The 17357-nt window shown below is 43.6% G+C and overlaps 1 protein-coding gene across 1 annotated transcript in view; it reads right to left on the bottom strand.

Annotated features, from left to right (window-relative positions):
* Positions 1-17357, bottom strand: part of FBLN2 (fibulin 2) — a 79445-nt gene that overhangs the window by 30754 nt on the left and 31334 nt on the right. Inside the window, exons 2-3 of the mRNA XM_010007865.1 lie at positions 4714-4825; positions 740-869 (exon numbers count right to left, since the gene is read on the bottom strand). Of these exons, the coding sequence (XP_010006167.1) occupies positions 740-869; positions 4714-4825 (242 nt within the window). The remainder of the gene's footprint in view (positions 1-739; positions 870-4713; positions 4826-17357) is intronic.

Raw genomic sequence — 17357 nt, forward strand, 5'->3', positions numbered from 1 at the left:
TCCTGCTGAGACAACGGAAGCTGCACTTAAGCTTCCATACAGCTATGTAGATTATCATCAGAGTGAAATGCATTCTGAAATGCACCCTTCTGGTAAAAATAAGACAAGCGAGCGAGCAAGATGCTGAATCTTCAAACTGGTTTAAATTGGTTTGGCTCCACTGATTCTCATCAAGCAAATCTCATTTATAGAAGCTGAGGCTGTGGCTCACGGCTCGTGATTCGAACCATTCGTTAATGGTCTGCCTTTATTTATGAACAGAAGCTTCCATCACCATCTAGAATGCTTGTTCCTCTAGTCCATCGTTTTATTTAACTGAGGAATGAGGCTGCAGTTCAGCACTGTTGCCAAGCAAACTGTTCAGTAATGGCATGTGCATTGTATCTTTGATTAGATCTTGCCTGTGTGCTTTCTAAATTCTTCTACACCATAGATATAAAAACTGAAATGGTCCTCTCAGCTACTTCCAAAGTGAGGAAGGAAAAGTAATACAGCAAGTTAAACCCTAAAACTGGAGCTGGAAATAATTCCCAACAACATTACTATGAAGTTTTAGAAGGGGCTGCATCACCAGGCAATTGAAACGTAAATGCCAACAGTGTCATTTTCCTGCCCCATTCCTGCAACTTCATTATTTTCTGTGCTCAGTAACAACATAAGAAGAAATCAATCCTCAAAGCAGGAAGTTGGGACCCCTCGTGTTCAGAACAGAACCTCTGGCAGCACCAGAGCAACTCACCTTGTACGACGATCCCCCACAAGGGTCGCTCTCCTCCGGGCCGCACGCGTCGCCCTCCTTGGCAGCGACCATGCCCGCCAGGCAGCTGTTCTCCTGCAGGGTGGAGGTGCAGCACTGCTTCTGAGCAACCCTGCAAGGGAGCACGGGGTCAGTGTCCCTGACAGGTCAGGCCCCTGACACTGAGAACACATCAGGATGGCACAAAACCCCATAACTATCGGATGCGCAATCCACCCCACAGAGAAGGTGCCTCTGACCTGTCTCACTACTCATTTGCAGAGTTTTGGGGTTTTTTTTTCTTATTCTTCACAGGAAGATGTGCTGATAAACGGTCAAGAAGTTTTGTGTTTAGGTCACTGATTCTCCAAGCCTGGTCACCATCGTCCCTCACAGCTCATCCATATTTGTGCAACAGTCCCTCTTCCCCATGTTTTGCTGCTCAGAAGCCTTAAGAAGGTTTCAGAAACATAAAAATGGTAGAAAACCCCTTTCCTGGAAAGCAGGGAAGAGGAAACACACCTGTGCACACTTCCTGCTTCACCACCTAGAGGAATGAAGCTCCAAGCAGGCCATAAGCACGTGTCACATCACAAAAACCCTGTGAACGCTCCCGTAACACCCTGCAGGTTGTAACCCAGAGTTCAAGCTTTCTTCTCACTTTGATAACCAAAGAGAAGCTTTTGGGTGACCTGATCACTGTACATGAAGTACTTTGGAACGTACATTTCCTATCTGTGGCTCTTCAAATCAAACATTTTAACAGGATTCACTGAAGGTTGAAATGAAACACATTAAAAATCTAAATGGCAAAACACTCTTGCCTGCTGTTTTTAAGCCTATAATGGATTTCCCCTCTGCCCCTTCAAAGAGGCACCTGCTTCCTTCATTCATATGCAGAAGGGCAGAGAAAATCCCATCTCCAGCAGGATGGAGACTCAGCAGCACCCAGGAGGGGTGTGTGTCAGGTCCCAGGGCAGGGAAGGGCCCCTGGGAAGGGCAAGAGCTGCAGGGCTCTCCTGAGGGGTGACCTGGGACCTGGGCACACGTGCCATGGATGAACATGTAACATTCAGGTGAAATAGGATGTTTTGAGTAAGGGTGGATTCCTGTTCTGGCCAGATGTTGTGGCATGAAGGAATTAAGTAAAGTTTTTCTTTTTCCAAGGATAACCTGGGTGCCTAACTGTTTTTTGCTGGTGCATTCTCAGAGGGCACTGCCTCATGGGTAACCAGTAAGAGGGTGATGCATTTTAACAGCTACTGCCTCACAGCAAAGCACTTCCCCTGCAACAGAAGTATTTCCAAGCAAATAACTTTTCTCAGTCAGAGATCAGTATGACTGCAACAAAATGCAGTTATCCTAGGAAGAAAGAACTTTTCTGAGAAGATGACATTTTCAATCCTAATGCTTCAATTAGGAAAAAGAAAAAAAGGAAAGGGATCAAGGGATGTCTCTTATTCCAGTAGAAACCAGCCAGGGACAGCCCCTTGGCCACTCTCCTGATACCAATGACCTGTTGTGTCAGCTTTACATTAACATTTTTATGCTGGATAGCATAAGAGGTGCAATCAGGAAGCAGTGGTTTGGGTGTGATGACAGGAAGGGGATTACCACCCCCATGTGCCTTGTTTTTAAGGAAGTGAGTTTTCCAACCCACTGTTAATTGCCAGCTGGAGAAATACAGTTTTTTGAGCAAATAATAGTTCCACCCAAATGTATTCACATACCAGTATTTTAAATATCATTGCTTACATAAGACATCCAGACATTCATTAAAAAACTAAATTTAAAAAAAACAGAAAGTTATTATCATTTGTAGACATTACAAAAAGCTACTGGAAGCATTTTTATACATGTGAAGTGTTTACCATACACTGAAATCTCTATAGAATAATGTTCTTCTGCAACGTGACATTTAGCCATGAGAAACTCCTTTCATGTATGGAATACACAGTAGAACCAGTATTGCCTGGAGCCCTGGAGTATCACTGGCCATTTTTATTTTAGTATTTCTATAACTATCAGCTCAACTCAGTTTCAGTTACTCTATTACCAGGAAATTAACTGGGAACAAAGAGCATTAACCACATTTTTGTGTTTCTTTTTCACAAACCTGCTCTTCAAAGACCAGATAAATGAGTTGTTGATTTAAAGGTTCAGAACATTTATACTTTAGGTAAAGAGCTAGTGAGTTAAGATCAGTGAAATGACATCAGTTATGAGATAAAACCACTAAGCTGGCTCAAATGAGATTTCATCTAGCCTAACACCCTATTTCTGACACAGCCAGTGGTATCAGCTCTGGGGTATTTATTACCTCTTGCTATCAGTGGGCCAAGCATTTCCTGTAACTTGCTTTTAGTTCATTCATGGAGTTACTACATGTGATCTCTTTTAAGTAGTCCCAGTTCCCATCCTGCAGTTAGTGTTGGTCACAACACAGACTGGTGCATGAATGTCCAGAGACATCAAGATAAATCAACAAGTAGCTTTAAGTTTTTGCCACTTGAAAACCCCCAAATGGCAGGTGGAATCAACAGAGCCCTCAATCTGCAACATCTACCGGAGGCATCTAGAGGCTCAGCTGAAAACATCCATCCATCCTTCAGTGCAATGAGGGTCACCTGTAACACCAGCCATCCTGGCAGAACAGTAACTGATTTTTACAATTAGTATCTGTCTTCTGGTTTTATAATCTGTAGATCCTGAGTCCAGTCAGTGGCTGGCCCAGGGGAGCACGCATGGCTTGCAGACATCCTGGCACCCCAAATGGTGCACCTGAGGCTGGGGGGTGTGGTGACCAGCTCTGCACATGGCACATCTCCCTGGGGGAGCACTCAGGTTCTGTCCATGCTCTCAAGGTTCTGAGGTTGTGGATTTCAATACTTTTTTTTTTTACACCGAATTTTTCCTTTACAGAGAATATTTAGAAGTGGTTTTAAATCTTTAAAACAGGGACACAACTGGAACTTTGCTAGTAAAACAACTGAACTCCTGCTCTCTCATTCTTTCAAATCCTAACAGATTCACAGGGGCTGAATTTAGGATCTGGCTTTCTCATCAACACCCAGCCTCTGATGTGCAGGTGCAACTCATTAATGTAGTGGATTTGCACCTACTTAGGCCAACACTGGAATTTTTCAACTGTCTTTACTTCATAGACAGTTGGTACGTGTCAGTTACTTCATGCCAGATCCCAGTGGGGGAGATTTTAATCTCCCAGCAACTTCAGAAAGGCACAATGATACTAACTTTGATGGAACTGACTATGCCAAACTGTTTTAATGCTGAAAATGTTGGGATCACTCTTAAAAGAAATGCACCTGGCTTATGCTGCACTGTTTGAGACTCAGATAACCTTGCCCCCATCCCTCCCTAAGGCCTGTTTCAGACTGGGAGGGGTGGAGAGTGAGGGGGAATGAACTGCAGCCAGTGTGATATGTTGTCCATGTCACTCTGCACCCATTCTTCTCTTCTTGCTGTGCAGTTTGAATCTGGCACCCCCACTCAGACCAGATGCTACTGATAGCAGGAGCATTACCAGGGCATATGATCCCCCCTCCAGCTGAACACAGACATGGGAACCAGCAGCCATTCATTCTGGACAATAAACACATCATTTAATGATAGGCATAATCATTGCATTTAGCATTTGCCAAATGGAAGAAAGACTCTGCCCTTCTATTTATCTACAGCTCCACAGATGTGCATAAAACTGGGAAACAGCAATTTCTGCTCTGCTGGTGGAAGAGAGGAAAATAAACCTTAAAAGGCTTTTGTTTAGATTAGATTTTGGGGAAGGGGGGAGGGAAAGCCTCTTGCTATTTTTCCATAACATCCTGCCAGTTTACCCATAATTTATACAAGGAATGAAACAGTTCCCAGTCTCCTGGACATCCCATGGATTGTGCAATCATTTGATCTCTTCTAAAGGGCTTCTCTCTATGTGAAATGCTTGCTGTAGCCTTACGTACCTGCAAATATCACCATCCATTCCACTTACAGGCATCTCAGTGCACTCCCCGTTGTCTATAGCCCACTGCTGTCCAGCTCCACAGCAGCTCTCCATCAGCTCCTTGGTGGAACCTGTACAAAACACACACCCAGATTTTTTGGTAGGGAATAGATTGCTTTCATCTCTGTTTTCATAACTGAGATGATCTTTAAAAGAACAACAGTTCAGCTTTTTCTTCTCTTTCTTTCCACATTTCATTACAGTATGGTAATCAATCACCTGGTAATGTCTTCCAGGAAGGAACAGCAGAAGCAAATCAGAACTTTAAATACACTAAGAGATGTAACTGGTTTGAAGACAGCTCCACCTATGACATGTCTGAACAAAAAAGACCCCGAAAAATCATGCTTGGCCACTTAACTCAAGTTGATACAAGAAGTCATTGCTGTTGTTGTACCAGTGCCTTCACTACCACCAGCTGGGCTGGCACGAAGGTGTCCAGGTCCAGGCCACAACAAGGGACAGACAGCACACAGCATGTACACAGGCTTGGCACGTGGCACACACAAGCCTCAGGAGTTCTCAAACCAAATTGTAAATATGAATTTCACTGGTGAGTAACAACTGAAACACACTCCTTGTCTCAGTCCCTTCCAGTTCTCAGCATTTAGCAAGGGGGCTTCAGCAGGCCTGGCACATGCAGCACGGAGAGCTGGCTGCCATCAGACAGGTGATAAAATGTCACTGCTCAGCATTACCCAGAGTGCCCTGAACTGGAGGTTTGGCTGGTTTAAAAACCACAATGGAAAGGGATTTGAAAGCCCTAACTCTGGCTCTGCTCAGGAGCTGCTGTAACACACTTGCAGAGGAAGATGGAGTGAGAGAGGTGGACACAGGGACTGCTGCACCAGGCTGGGCATTGGTGCTGGGCATTTCCACTACTGATGTAACTTTTGGGGTCACAGTGAAATACAACTCAAACAATCAAATCTGCAATGTGCTGCCCACCTGCTGCATAGAACAGACTCAGGTCACAGCAGAAACAGTATTTTTTGAGTCTGTACAGAACTGTATTTCATGATGGGACATTTGCCAGGCTCCTGGGTGCAAACTCCACACACACATCAACATAAGGCACCTAAAGGGAGGTTGGAGCCTGAGCTGCACGTGCTGAGGCATTAGGAAGCCTTCTCCTGTGGCTGCTCAGGCCATGGGTGGCTCCATCACACAAAGCACATGGTCTCCCCCATACCAGCTCACGGGTCCACAGCAGGAGCTGTCTGCTTTGGGAACAGTTACACGGACTTCAGATAGGAAAAGGATTAAGAGATGCCTTTTAGAGAGACATGAGGTGCATTACAAATGCTTGGGGGCTGTGATTTCAGGGTATTGAGATACGTGTCAATACACATAATGAAGATGGTCTATGAGACCACAGGGCTCTGCTTGCTCCACAAAGAATCAATGGCCCTTTGCTGATGAGTTGGAGCAGCTCCCCTGGCTCATCAGAACTCCAGTTCAAAGCTATTTTTATGGATATAAGGAACATTTTGTGCATTTTATTCAACCTTCCAGGCCAGTCTCTGGTATGGTTTGATGTGACAAGAGAAAACAAGGCAAAACCACCTCAAAGTTGAGCTGTAGGAGATGTGTGAGTGCAGTGTCCACATCTGAGCACTCTCTGACCAACACCCAGCAAACCACCCTTCCCTACAATGAATTTTCAAGAACCCTCAACCAGTTTTTAGATAAATCCCTCCTGAACCAGTTCTCCTTACAGCAGGAAGGGGGAACCTCTTTCTCTATGAGGGTTTCAGGAAAAATGCCATTCCTGCAGAATGGCACTGCTGGAGGTGCAGAGTTCCCTGGAGAAGACTTGGCAACCAACACTAAACATCTGGAAACCAGCTGCTGCTGGACTGGCCTTGCACAGGTGTGACCTGTCAGGGAATTGCATTCAGGTTGGCAGGAGGGACTTGGCAGTTTGAACAGAGAACTCTCTCCTCCTGCATGGCAATAGCAGTGGAGAGATGGAGCTTCTTCACTCGGCCAGATTTGATGAAAAAGTTCACAGAATCTTCTCCTTTGTCTGAAATCAGTACATGGTAAGGAGTCGTAGAATTTTTCTTTGCAAAATTGTAACACTTCACACGACCTGAGGTATTTTTAGAAACTGCTACAAATTAAAACATCTGGATATCCATGTTGCAATTCCAAAGCAGCAGTGACAGCCCACCTTACCAGCACACTGCTGCTGTCACGCATTTACAGCAGTTATTCTATGTTTAAAACAACAGCAGAACTTCATATAGTGTCTTATTGAGTGAAGATACCAAGGGTAAGAGGTTTCAGTGAAGTGCAGTACTACTTAAAATGTTAAAAGATACTGGCACTTACACAAATAATACAAACTTCCTCAGTAGGAGACTGAAACTGCACCCAACAGGAGGGAAAAGAGGGGGAGAGAGAAAGAAAGAATACATGCCCCATTACTGACCAAGATCTCATAGGAGGAAAGATCATCAAATTCCATTTCCTTCTGTGCTCTTTGATCCCCACCATGGTTCCTGTTGGTTCCTGCCACACACTCTCTAGCAGGACCTCAAGAGACTGGGGTTTGCTGTGGCTGAGCAGTGCTGACCACTCCAGCAGCCAGACAAAACTGAGCCTGGGGGAGAGACTTGTGCTGTGGTTCAGCCAAGGTACTAAGGACAGGCAGGAGAGGGTGCACTGCACTTTTGTGAATATTGCTTTGTTTTCTTTAAGGCTTTGAGGAGAGACAGCCCAAAGCAGACCTGAAGGCACTGCACTCTCCCCTGGCAGCCCAGCTGCAGAGGGGTTTTGCTGTCCAAGGCCATTTCTGTGCTCCCAAGGGCACCCAGCACCATCAGAAACTGCAACTGGGCTCCAGCCTGTGCCAGGCTTTCATTTTCTGCAGCATATGAACAAGGTTAAATATATGTTTGAGCCCTGAAAGCTGTATGACATGGAGGGGTTGCTATATGACATGAGGGGGATGATCTACACAGTTAAATAGGCAGGAAATGCACCTGGTACCAGATCATTAGGAAACATTGCTATAAAACACTTTCTCAACATAGTTTTAATTCAATCCCTTGGTGGAAACTCCATTCATTTTACCAAGTGCTGAAGCACATTTGTTGCTAAAGCATTTCTAGGTTTAAAACACAAGAATACAGCAGAATTTACTGATCTGTCTTGCAGTAATCTACATGATTTATAATTCAAATAAAACTGAATTACTCATTCCTCACTAAAGACCCAATATCAGATTGCTGTACTGGAGTGCCATACTATTAAGCAGTCATATTTACAAAATACATTGCCTTTTGTTATGATCTTATGAATAATTAAATCTAGAATGTAGCTATAATAAAGTGAACAAACTATTCCATTTTATCTCAATCAGGAATTAGAAAAACTGAATAATTCATTATAGGACTCAGTCATTAGCATGGATTTATGATTTTTTGATTATACATTAGCAAGAACAAATATATACAATGAGATACAAGCACATGACTGAAGACCACATAGCTTCTACACTGGATGGAGACTGTATGTATAACAGACTTTGAAATACTTAAACATCCAAATGGAGCTTTGTTTATTTGGGGCTTTCATGGTATTAGCAGATTTAGAAATAGATTTGCATCTGCTCATGGAAAACAAAGTCATTTTATTTGAGAGCACCATGAATATTTGTTGTACAGTCTGCATCTCTAATACTTCATAGAGCCATTTAACAAGACACCTGTTAACAGATAATTTGCTATTTATTAATTTCTTCACTAAGAAAAAAAGAAGTAATTTATTTCAGGCTCTACTATAAAAGAGCATCATGTCTCCTCACTTGTTTTTAATTTAGTAACTTATCTCCAACAATTATCACTCTACATCACTCTGAAGATATAAACTAAAGTACATTTTGGCCTGATCTCAAAAGTTTGTGTATTGACTTTTAGAGACATTTAGAATTTAATTCAAATATTTAGAGAAACATTTTCCCCCCAGAGAATTTTAACTCATCCCTGCCTGTGCCTTAAAACATCACATTGCCTCACTGCCTGGTCCAAAGCTGGCTCCTGGTGGGATGGTCTCCCACTGACTCAGGGTCACAGCAAGGTTCTCCACAGCCTCATGACACCCACACAGCTTTCACATGCTGCTACCCAGGAATTTCAGCTTCCAGCTAGAAAAGTCTGCTGGGGGGTGTGTGTGTATTTTAAAAAGTTTGGCTGAAGTTCAAACATTGCATTGAGGGAAACACACAGGTAAAGGCTACTAAGTTATTTTCCCCCACTCACACAGTGAACCATAAATTTGTTGGATTAGCAAGGAGACAAAAGGGATTTTTTAAGAAAACCCTCCCTTCTCCTCCAACATTCATCATGATGCTTCATGAGATAAAACATCAGGCAGCTCCATGACTGGTCCAGAAGGGACAGAATATCTCAGTTTCTTGTGAGAGCTTTTTTTGCCACTGAAGTATCACTGATTTCAGCTTCCCCTGAGTTTCCACCCAGCACCCAGAAGCACTCTAACACCTGTGCTTGCATGGCTTTCTTCCACTCTACTGGAGTCTTGCAGCTCTGCAGAACATTTGAATCAATTGACTAACTCCTATTGTGCAAATACCCATTCTTGGAGCACATGGCTGAGCTATTAGGTGTGTTTTGTCCCTCATTCTCCTGTTCTACATGTTTCTTTTGTCTAAGTAGAACACAGACAGACAAGCCTGAGGGCTTCAGCACCTCCTCACACTCTGAGGGCAGTGAGCACTGACCCCTCACACTAACCAATCCATGAGTGGGAAGTGAGGGGTTAAATCTTGGCCATTAGCTTTAAGATGCCAAGATTTCAGTCAGTTAAAAAACCAATTCTTTTCCTTTCTACTGAAATTATTATAGGGGCCATGAGGCATTAAAGAGTCTTAGATAGTGATTTTTATCTACAGAGAGACCCACTGAGGCAGACATTGTGCTGGGGCTTGGATGTGATCCGAGATATAGGTAAAGTTCCCAATTGATACCAGGTCACCTATAAGCCAGGGGAAGTCAGGGCACTGTGTTCCGGATGGAGCATGAATCACCAGCAGGATCAGCATTTCAGGGGCTGTGTGATGCTGTCAGCCCCAGCAGCTACATCTCTCCACTGCTGGCTTTAATTTAAGCTGTTAATTGCTGGACCAGCCCTCACATGCAGTGGTCAGACCTCCATAACAGAGCTGAGCTCTTGTTCTCATTACAAAGCAGGCTGTGCAGTTCCTGTACCTGAGGAAAATAATTTCTTTCCCAAAACTACAGCACTTACCCTCTGGGAGGTGTAGGGGGGGGGGGGGGGGGGAGCTAAAAACCAACTGACAACACAGGATCTTGCAAGGAAATAAGTTTGTACAGCAAGAGTAACTTTCATGTGGAACCTTGCAGAAACGAGGCAACTCATTAAGATGCATCTTCATTTTGAGGATCTCAAAGCTCATCCACACAGGAAGCTGCCAGCTGGGGCTCTCCAGCTAGAACATTACTTGGAAAAAAGCAACGGCACAAACTACCCAAGTCCTGAACCAGCATAAATCAGCCACCCCAGAGCCCAGAATCACCTGCACGACAGCAGCAGCCTCCAACACATCAAGGTAAGACACCAGGCTCTGAGAGCACTTAATGAGTCTCCCCAGCAACACCCGGGCAGGATCTTGCAAGGAAATAAGTTTGTGCAGCAAGAGTAACTTTCATGTGGAACCTTCCAGAAACGAGGCAACTCATTAAGATGCATCTTCATTTTGAGGATCTCAAAGCTCATCCACACAGGAAGCTGCCAGCTGGGGCTCTCCAGCTAGAACATTACTTGGAAAAAAGCAACGGCACAAACTACCCAAGTCCTGAACCAGCATAAATCAGCCACCCCAGAGCCCAGAATCACCTGCACGACAGCAGCAGCCTCCAACACATCAAGGTAAGACACCAGGCTCTGAGAGCACTTAATGAGTCTCCCCAGCAACACCCGGGGTGGATAATGACTTCCCAAGTAGCAGAGCCTGAAGGCTGGCTCCTGAGGTACTGCAGTACACTAGCACTTTCTCACACCTTAAATAAAAGCTGATTGGATAGGTTGCTTTCACCAGCTGCAACCATTCACACCCACCAGAAACGAGGGGAGAAAGAAGAAAATGGTTCTAGAGCAGAATAGCAGCAGTTCCCATCACCATTCCATGAGCACACGTGGCCAGGGAAGGGATCAAAGCAGAGTGCTGTTCTTCCTGTCCAGTCAGTGCTCATGACTTGCCTCCCATTCTCTTATAAAAAACAAAACAAAAAGCTCATTGAAAAGATGTTCATAGTTTTATATACATCTGTCTTCCCTTTTAAAGGAAGGGGTATCCACTCCTGCAATGCACTCAGCACATATATTTCACAAGAACTGTTCACTCCCACTGGAGAAAAAAATGTTGCATTTCCTTATCAAATACCTGCCTGAGAACATAAAGCCATCTCTTCTAGCAAATAAGAACTTCACAGAACAACAATTAACTTGATGGAGTTCTTCAAGTACTGAAAACTACCTGCTCCAGTGGGTCTTTTTTCTGCTCCAATCTCTTCATCATTTAAAGCTTTAATAAAAAAATTTAAAAGTAGCCTTACCCCTTAATAGGTTGTCATTCCTTATCTTATCAATAGTCTGAGAGGCTTTCTGAAATTCCCTCATTGGATTCCACCATTTGGTTGTGCAGCACAACACGTTCTTAACTTGATTTATCTGAGATGGCTAGGAAGACATTTTAATGAGTCAAGGTGAAGAGGAGAAGAACATTTATCTTGGCAAAGACAGGGGAGGGGAGAGTGACACCACAGCCCCAGAGCCAGCTGCTTTCACTTCAGCCTGAACTATCACTTACGTCAGTAGGACTGGTTAAGCTTTCTCCAGGACCTGGTCCCAGATAAATCAGTGTAAGGTTTATTCTGTGCAGGTTACTACTGCAGGCTCCTCAAAGAGCCTCAGTGTTCAGGAGCATATTTAACTCTAAATCTCAGTGAAATGAGAGTAGTGCTCGAGTGTTTCCATGATCAAATCCTCAGTTAGCTCACTGCTGGGGAAGGGGCTCTAACCCACATGCACTCATTAGACTTTCAGGCTCCTCTCATTAGAAATAATGAAACAGGAGATTGCAGGAGAAATACAGGCTGAGCTGAGAGTTCAACACACATCTCCTGGCTTTAGTCCAGTACCTAATCCTTCTCTCCTCTTTTCCATCACCCCCTTCCCTTCCTACTGGACTCAATTTGCCATGCCATCACCACAGCAATGGAAGTGAGGTCCATCACACTTGCAGCAACCTGCCTTCAGTTTAAACTTCATACAGCAAAGCATTTTTCTGTGCTCTCCTACTGCCTCTGAAGTCACCTGTGTCTCTTCAGAAATCCATCCCACCATTCATCTAGAACAAGTTCCTGTTATATTGCCTTCACTCCTTGGGAGGCATCTGCTTTCCATTTCAACCTGAAAACACTCTGTTTCCTACATTACTCTTTTTTTCATAAATTCCTTATGCTGGCTTGCTTGGCAAAATATAAAGAGCTGTGTCTGCCCAAAGGCACAATGAAAAACTAGATAAAACAAACTGAATGTTCTCCTTTTACTACGCACTGTACGACACAGACATACATCAACACAACCTCAGCCAGGATTGTTTGGCAGGTTTTGTTCAAAGTGTGAATGAATAGCAACCTTATATTCCCCCTGGCTTAAGTTCTGGATAATCCTTGTAAGTCAAAGTGTGTATTACCTGTGCCAGAGGTCAGAAAATTTAGACTATGTTTGGTCTTTCACGTTTCCATGACAGCGCCCTTTATTAGCTCCAGGTTGAAAGAAGGGGAGGGAGGGAAACAACTAAATACGTTCTTTAACCTTTTTCACCAGCTAAAAACCTACACAATTTCTTTTCCTGGCTTTTAAAAATCTGGCTCATTTGGATCTATCCTTCTGTCACTGTCTTTAAAGTGAAACAGTTCATACACAATCATCCATCTATCAGCTACAACAATAACTCAGAGCAGGCAAAAAGTTTCTTGCCCTTCAGCATAGTCTTGGCTGTATTTTCCTCCTCAACTTTCCTTCCCCAGATATTGCACAGACTATGTTCATGCTGTCCATTAACTTTCAAAAGAGCTGAGGCTTTGGAAAGCCTGGTTCCGATTACCCTTGTAATTCCAGCCTAAAGGATTTTATCTTGGGGGAAAGCATGGTTTTGCATGCTCCTTTGTGTGGCTAGGTAGGTTCCTTTCTGCAAAGCCAGAATTTCCACTAGCCCTGTTTAATGTTAAGGATAAAAGTAAGAGACACAGTGTTTATCAGGGGATGCAGACTGGGACTGTCTGTCAGAGCACTTGGCCATTTTGGGCAGAATCACTGAATCTGCTGCAACTCAAGCACTTAGTAACACCAGCTCTTCCAGTATGTTACAAATTGAGCTGAGGTTGTAATTATAATTAAATTACAGAATAATACTTTTTCTTAAAAGGAAACAAACAAAATGGACATGTGTGTAAAGCCTTAATTTAGCCTATATACTCCCCCTACTTCTGTGTGTTTATCTACAGAAAAAAATTACTTCGTTTCATCATGTAACTACTCACACCCACAGACTGCAATGCCAGGGACAGGCATCCATCAGGACAGGTTGCTCCTTTACATTTTAAGAGTGTGGCAGTGAAAAAAGTCTTTGTTTTGGACTGGGAACACTGATCAAGGACAAGCTAAGCTACTGTGCCATTTTGGAGTTCAATTGTTTAACAACACTAGATACACCTTCATTGTGCAATATGTAAATACATAATTGGACCTCACACCAATCACAGGAAAAACTGCACTTCTGTTAAAGACACCAAGGAGGATTGTACACTTGTATCTGAATTTTATCTTCTTCACTGGGGCACGAATTCCAGGAATAGACACTGCACACACAGATTAGGAATGGTCATATAAACCAACCCCAGGGTTCACTTGTCCTTTAGGTTCCAGGGATGAGCTTTTAGGTAATTGAGTTTTGCAACTTTGGTAGCTCAAACAAACCCCCCCAAGCAGATGACCAGGGCTTGATCTGCTTCCATCAGGACGACAGCACACAGCACCAACCATCAATTCACACCCATAGCTGCACTCTAGGAGAGCCCATCCAGAAACTCTTGAACCATTTTTTGGGGGGAAAAAAAACCACAACCAAGATTTTCTTTCTCTTCACAACCAATTCATGTGAAGTAGAAAGCCAGCAAAATTCATCAAAGAAGTTATTCACTGTGAATTGAAAGCTCATCTCCATTCAGCACATTACTGACACGAACTGGGAAGATGTACCCACTGACTCATCACCAGCTGCTGGTGTCAGCTCCTTTCCTCTGCTTTCCAAGGAACTGAATGCAGTGTGTTCACAACAGGCACAGCAGCCCTGGCCAAACACTCCTGCACTCCTTGAAAAGTTAAGAACAAGTAAGATTACACGATAGCAACAGTCAGGGATCTGCAGCACCACCTGTTCCTGGTGAAGTAAGTGCCCCCCAGTCCTGTTTGAACAGGGCTAAGGACTGCTGAGCAAACAGTTCTGAACATCAGAGGATGGAAACCCCTGAGTTTCAATGAGTTTCTAATTAGTGCCTAAGGATGCTTAAAATGAACAGAGAAGTTGTTGTAGAGCTCCAGCTTTCCTTATATGGGCACTCTGCTGTACTCCTTGCTAGTCCTTGTCAGGTTTATAATCCTAAATTACATTGTTTATTTATTTTATGATGTTCTGAAGAGCTCTCTCATTTCCTTTGGCTTTTCTTTATGAAATTCTACAAACAGTGTTTGTGCAAGAATTTCAGCAATAATGACTGTGGCCCAGGGCATTTCCTGGATTAATGACAGGCTGGAAGAGTCCATGGCCCACAGTTCTGCTGTGATCCATTAACCCCAAGGAAGTTTAAATTCTCCAGGAAGTGCCCAGTGCCAGAGCAGTTATTGCAAGGGAAATGCAGTGGGATACGTGAGTCAACAGCAACAAAACAATCTTCATTCTAGCCCTCACAAATGTAGGAGGAAATATTAATTTGAATGGGCTGATAATGATGTTTGGAGTGTTTCAGGGGGATTTAACAGCCTCTAGCAGGAAGCACAGCAGGAAATTTCTCTTCTGCCACGCAACACACATCAGAACCAGTGCTGTTTGGAAACAAGGTTTTTCAATTCCCTAAGAAATTAATGATTTGAGGTGGAAATTAATTAGGAAAATTGAGTTTTTAACTTGTAAATGAAGCACCTTGTTTGAAACTGTTACTGTGGTTTCACACAGGAGGTCTCAGATGACTCATTTTGTTAATTTCCACTTCAGACTTTACCTCCAGCTCAAACTATCTGTAACCCCCCTTTGGCAGCAATATACCAATGACATGAAGTGTGCAGTTCCCCAATTCCTCCCTGTCAAAAATCGACACCATTCAGATCACGCACAAAACTCATGCTTTGTTTCAACTCATTGTTCCTAATTAAAAGGAGGAAGTCAAGCTTGTATCTGTTCATGAAGATTCATGACGCTATTGTACACTTGCAAGCACAGTTGCTGAAGTCCCCTCAAAGAAATCAACCATTTGCCAAGTATTGTAACCCATGGCAGAAGTGGCTGTTTCCACCTAAACTTAGGGTTTTAACCAGTGCCCACGGAAGCCTCCAGTGCCTCTCTGCTCCTTTACTAAAAATTAAAGCACAAGGCCCTTGAATACGTAGAATAACGATGAACATGTGTACATGAAGGCAATTCCTTAGTTCAGCAGCACTTAGTTCAACACAGATGAAACATAGACACGTGCTGAAGTCGTTTGCTGACTCAAGTCCTGTACGAGGCGCAGCGAGATCAAGCACAGCACAGGGAACATCCAACAAGTAACATCTGTCTCCTACAAAGTATGAAATAATCATAAGGATATTGTGAAAAGATCAGCATTTCATTAGCCAACAGCTTGTATCTGTCTCTACAGAAACTATTTCTTCAGCCATCTCAGCATTTTGTGCTCTCTGTAAGCTGCAGAGGTACTTGCAGTACTTTTCCTTTGCAAGGAAACGGCTCAAGAGAAGCACAAACACTGCTGGAAAGACAGAGTCAGGGTCCAGGTTCTTCACACACAGCTAGGAAGGAGAACCCTCCTTCTGATCCTGAGCAGGGGGAGAGGACTGTGTGCCACTGTGGCAGGCTCCACCACCCTGCACTGCAGCACCTGAAACAGGCACAAGTTAGAGCTCAGCTGGGACTCGATCTCCCGCAACTCTGGCTACACTTCCCACTTGGAAACTACAGACTGCAGCCAATGTTAAAGGAATTTACATTCCTGAACATATTTTACTTTGGAGCCAGAGATGAAGAGAGAGAAAAGGGACTGACTTGTGAAAAGCTCCAACTCTGTGATTTAAATGTGTTTTGGAGCAGTTGGGATTCGGCGGCAAACCCCAGCGAGGGGCGGAGGAGTCTCTTCATCTCTCCCACCAAGGCCCATGACAGTTACTGCAGGAGACATCTGAGACAGAGCAAAAGAAGACATTGTGAGAGGCAGAACTTTATATACTGCTCCATCAATGCATTTTCAAAAAAAAACAGGGTTTCATTATTTGTATGTAAATTAAAAATCCACTGCTCATTTTCTTTCTTTTCCAGTATTCAACCACCAGCTTGGAAAGCCGTGGCCATCGGCACCCAGCACCCAGCAGGGCTGAGGGAAAGGAGCTAGAACACAAGTAACTGAAAAACAGAGCAGGGAAGGGGTTTCAGTGATGGAAACTTCTTGGGGGAGTACATAAGAAAGGAACTGAGTGTTTCTGTTCTAGACATAGCTGCAAAAAGATAACTTGCTGAGTCATTGGCCATGAAGGGGCTGGGACACTGGGCTGGGCTCTTGGCAGCTGAGAAGTTTGAGCTCCACCAAGTTGCAGAGGCCCACACAGATAAGCACAGAGCTTAGGAAGGCCAAGGTCCTTTACATTATTTTCTGAATTTTAGTTGTTAGCCTAACAAGTGTGCTCTATGAGCTGAGCAGCTCCATGTGCTCCATGAGCAGCTTCAAATGAGACAGTGTTTGTTTATGGTCTTAGGCTACAAAATGCTGACACAAACTTTTTAATGTTTGCATGTGTTTAAAGTAAGTTTTTCTCTCACCCTTCCTGAGTTCTCAGTGGCCTGTTGATTTCTAAGGAAAATTAGCACAATCCTTTCATCTGCACTTGGAAGGGATATGCCCATTTATTTCTGGGAAATGGAAAACTACATTTAGAGCCCAATAAAGACTCCGTTTTATCTTCACATGTGAGGTAATTCCTTCATGCAGAGCTGCTTGCAAGCTGAAGAGCTCCAAGCACAACTGTGGTAACTACTGAGCCCTGGTTAAAAGCATGGTTTGCATAGTCTGCATTCAGCCTAGAGGGACTTCACAGCCTGGACTCTGTCTGAAGTATGTGGTTACCACCTCAACAGTGTTTCAATAATCCAGTTGCATTTCCACCCCTGAAATCAAAGGGACATATTTATATCCTGCACAGAGACCAAAACCACTAGGCAGATGATTTTTTCAGTGCTTTCTTTCTTGCATCAATACACCTCATGAAAAACAGATTCTTTAAATAAGG

The sequence above is a fragment of the Chaetura pelagica genome, unplaced genomic scaffold (assembly GCF_000747805.2).
Source record: "Chaetura pelagica isolate M959 unplaced genomic scaffold, ChaPel_1.0 scaffold432, whole genome shotgun sequence".
Classification (NCBI taxonomy): domain Eukaryota; kingdom Metazoa; phylum Chordata; class Aves; order Apodiformes; family Apodidae; genus Chaetura; species Chaetura pelagica.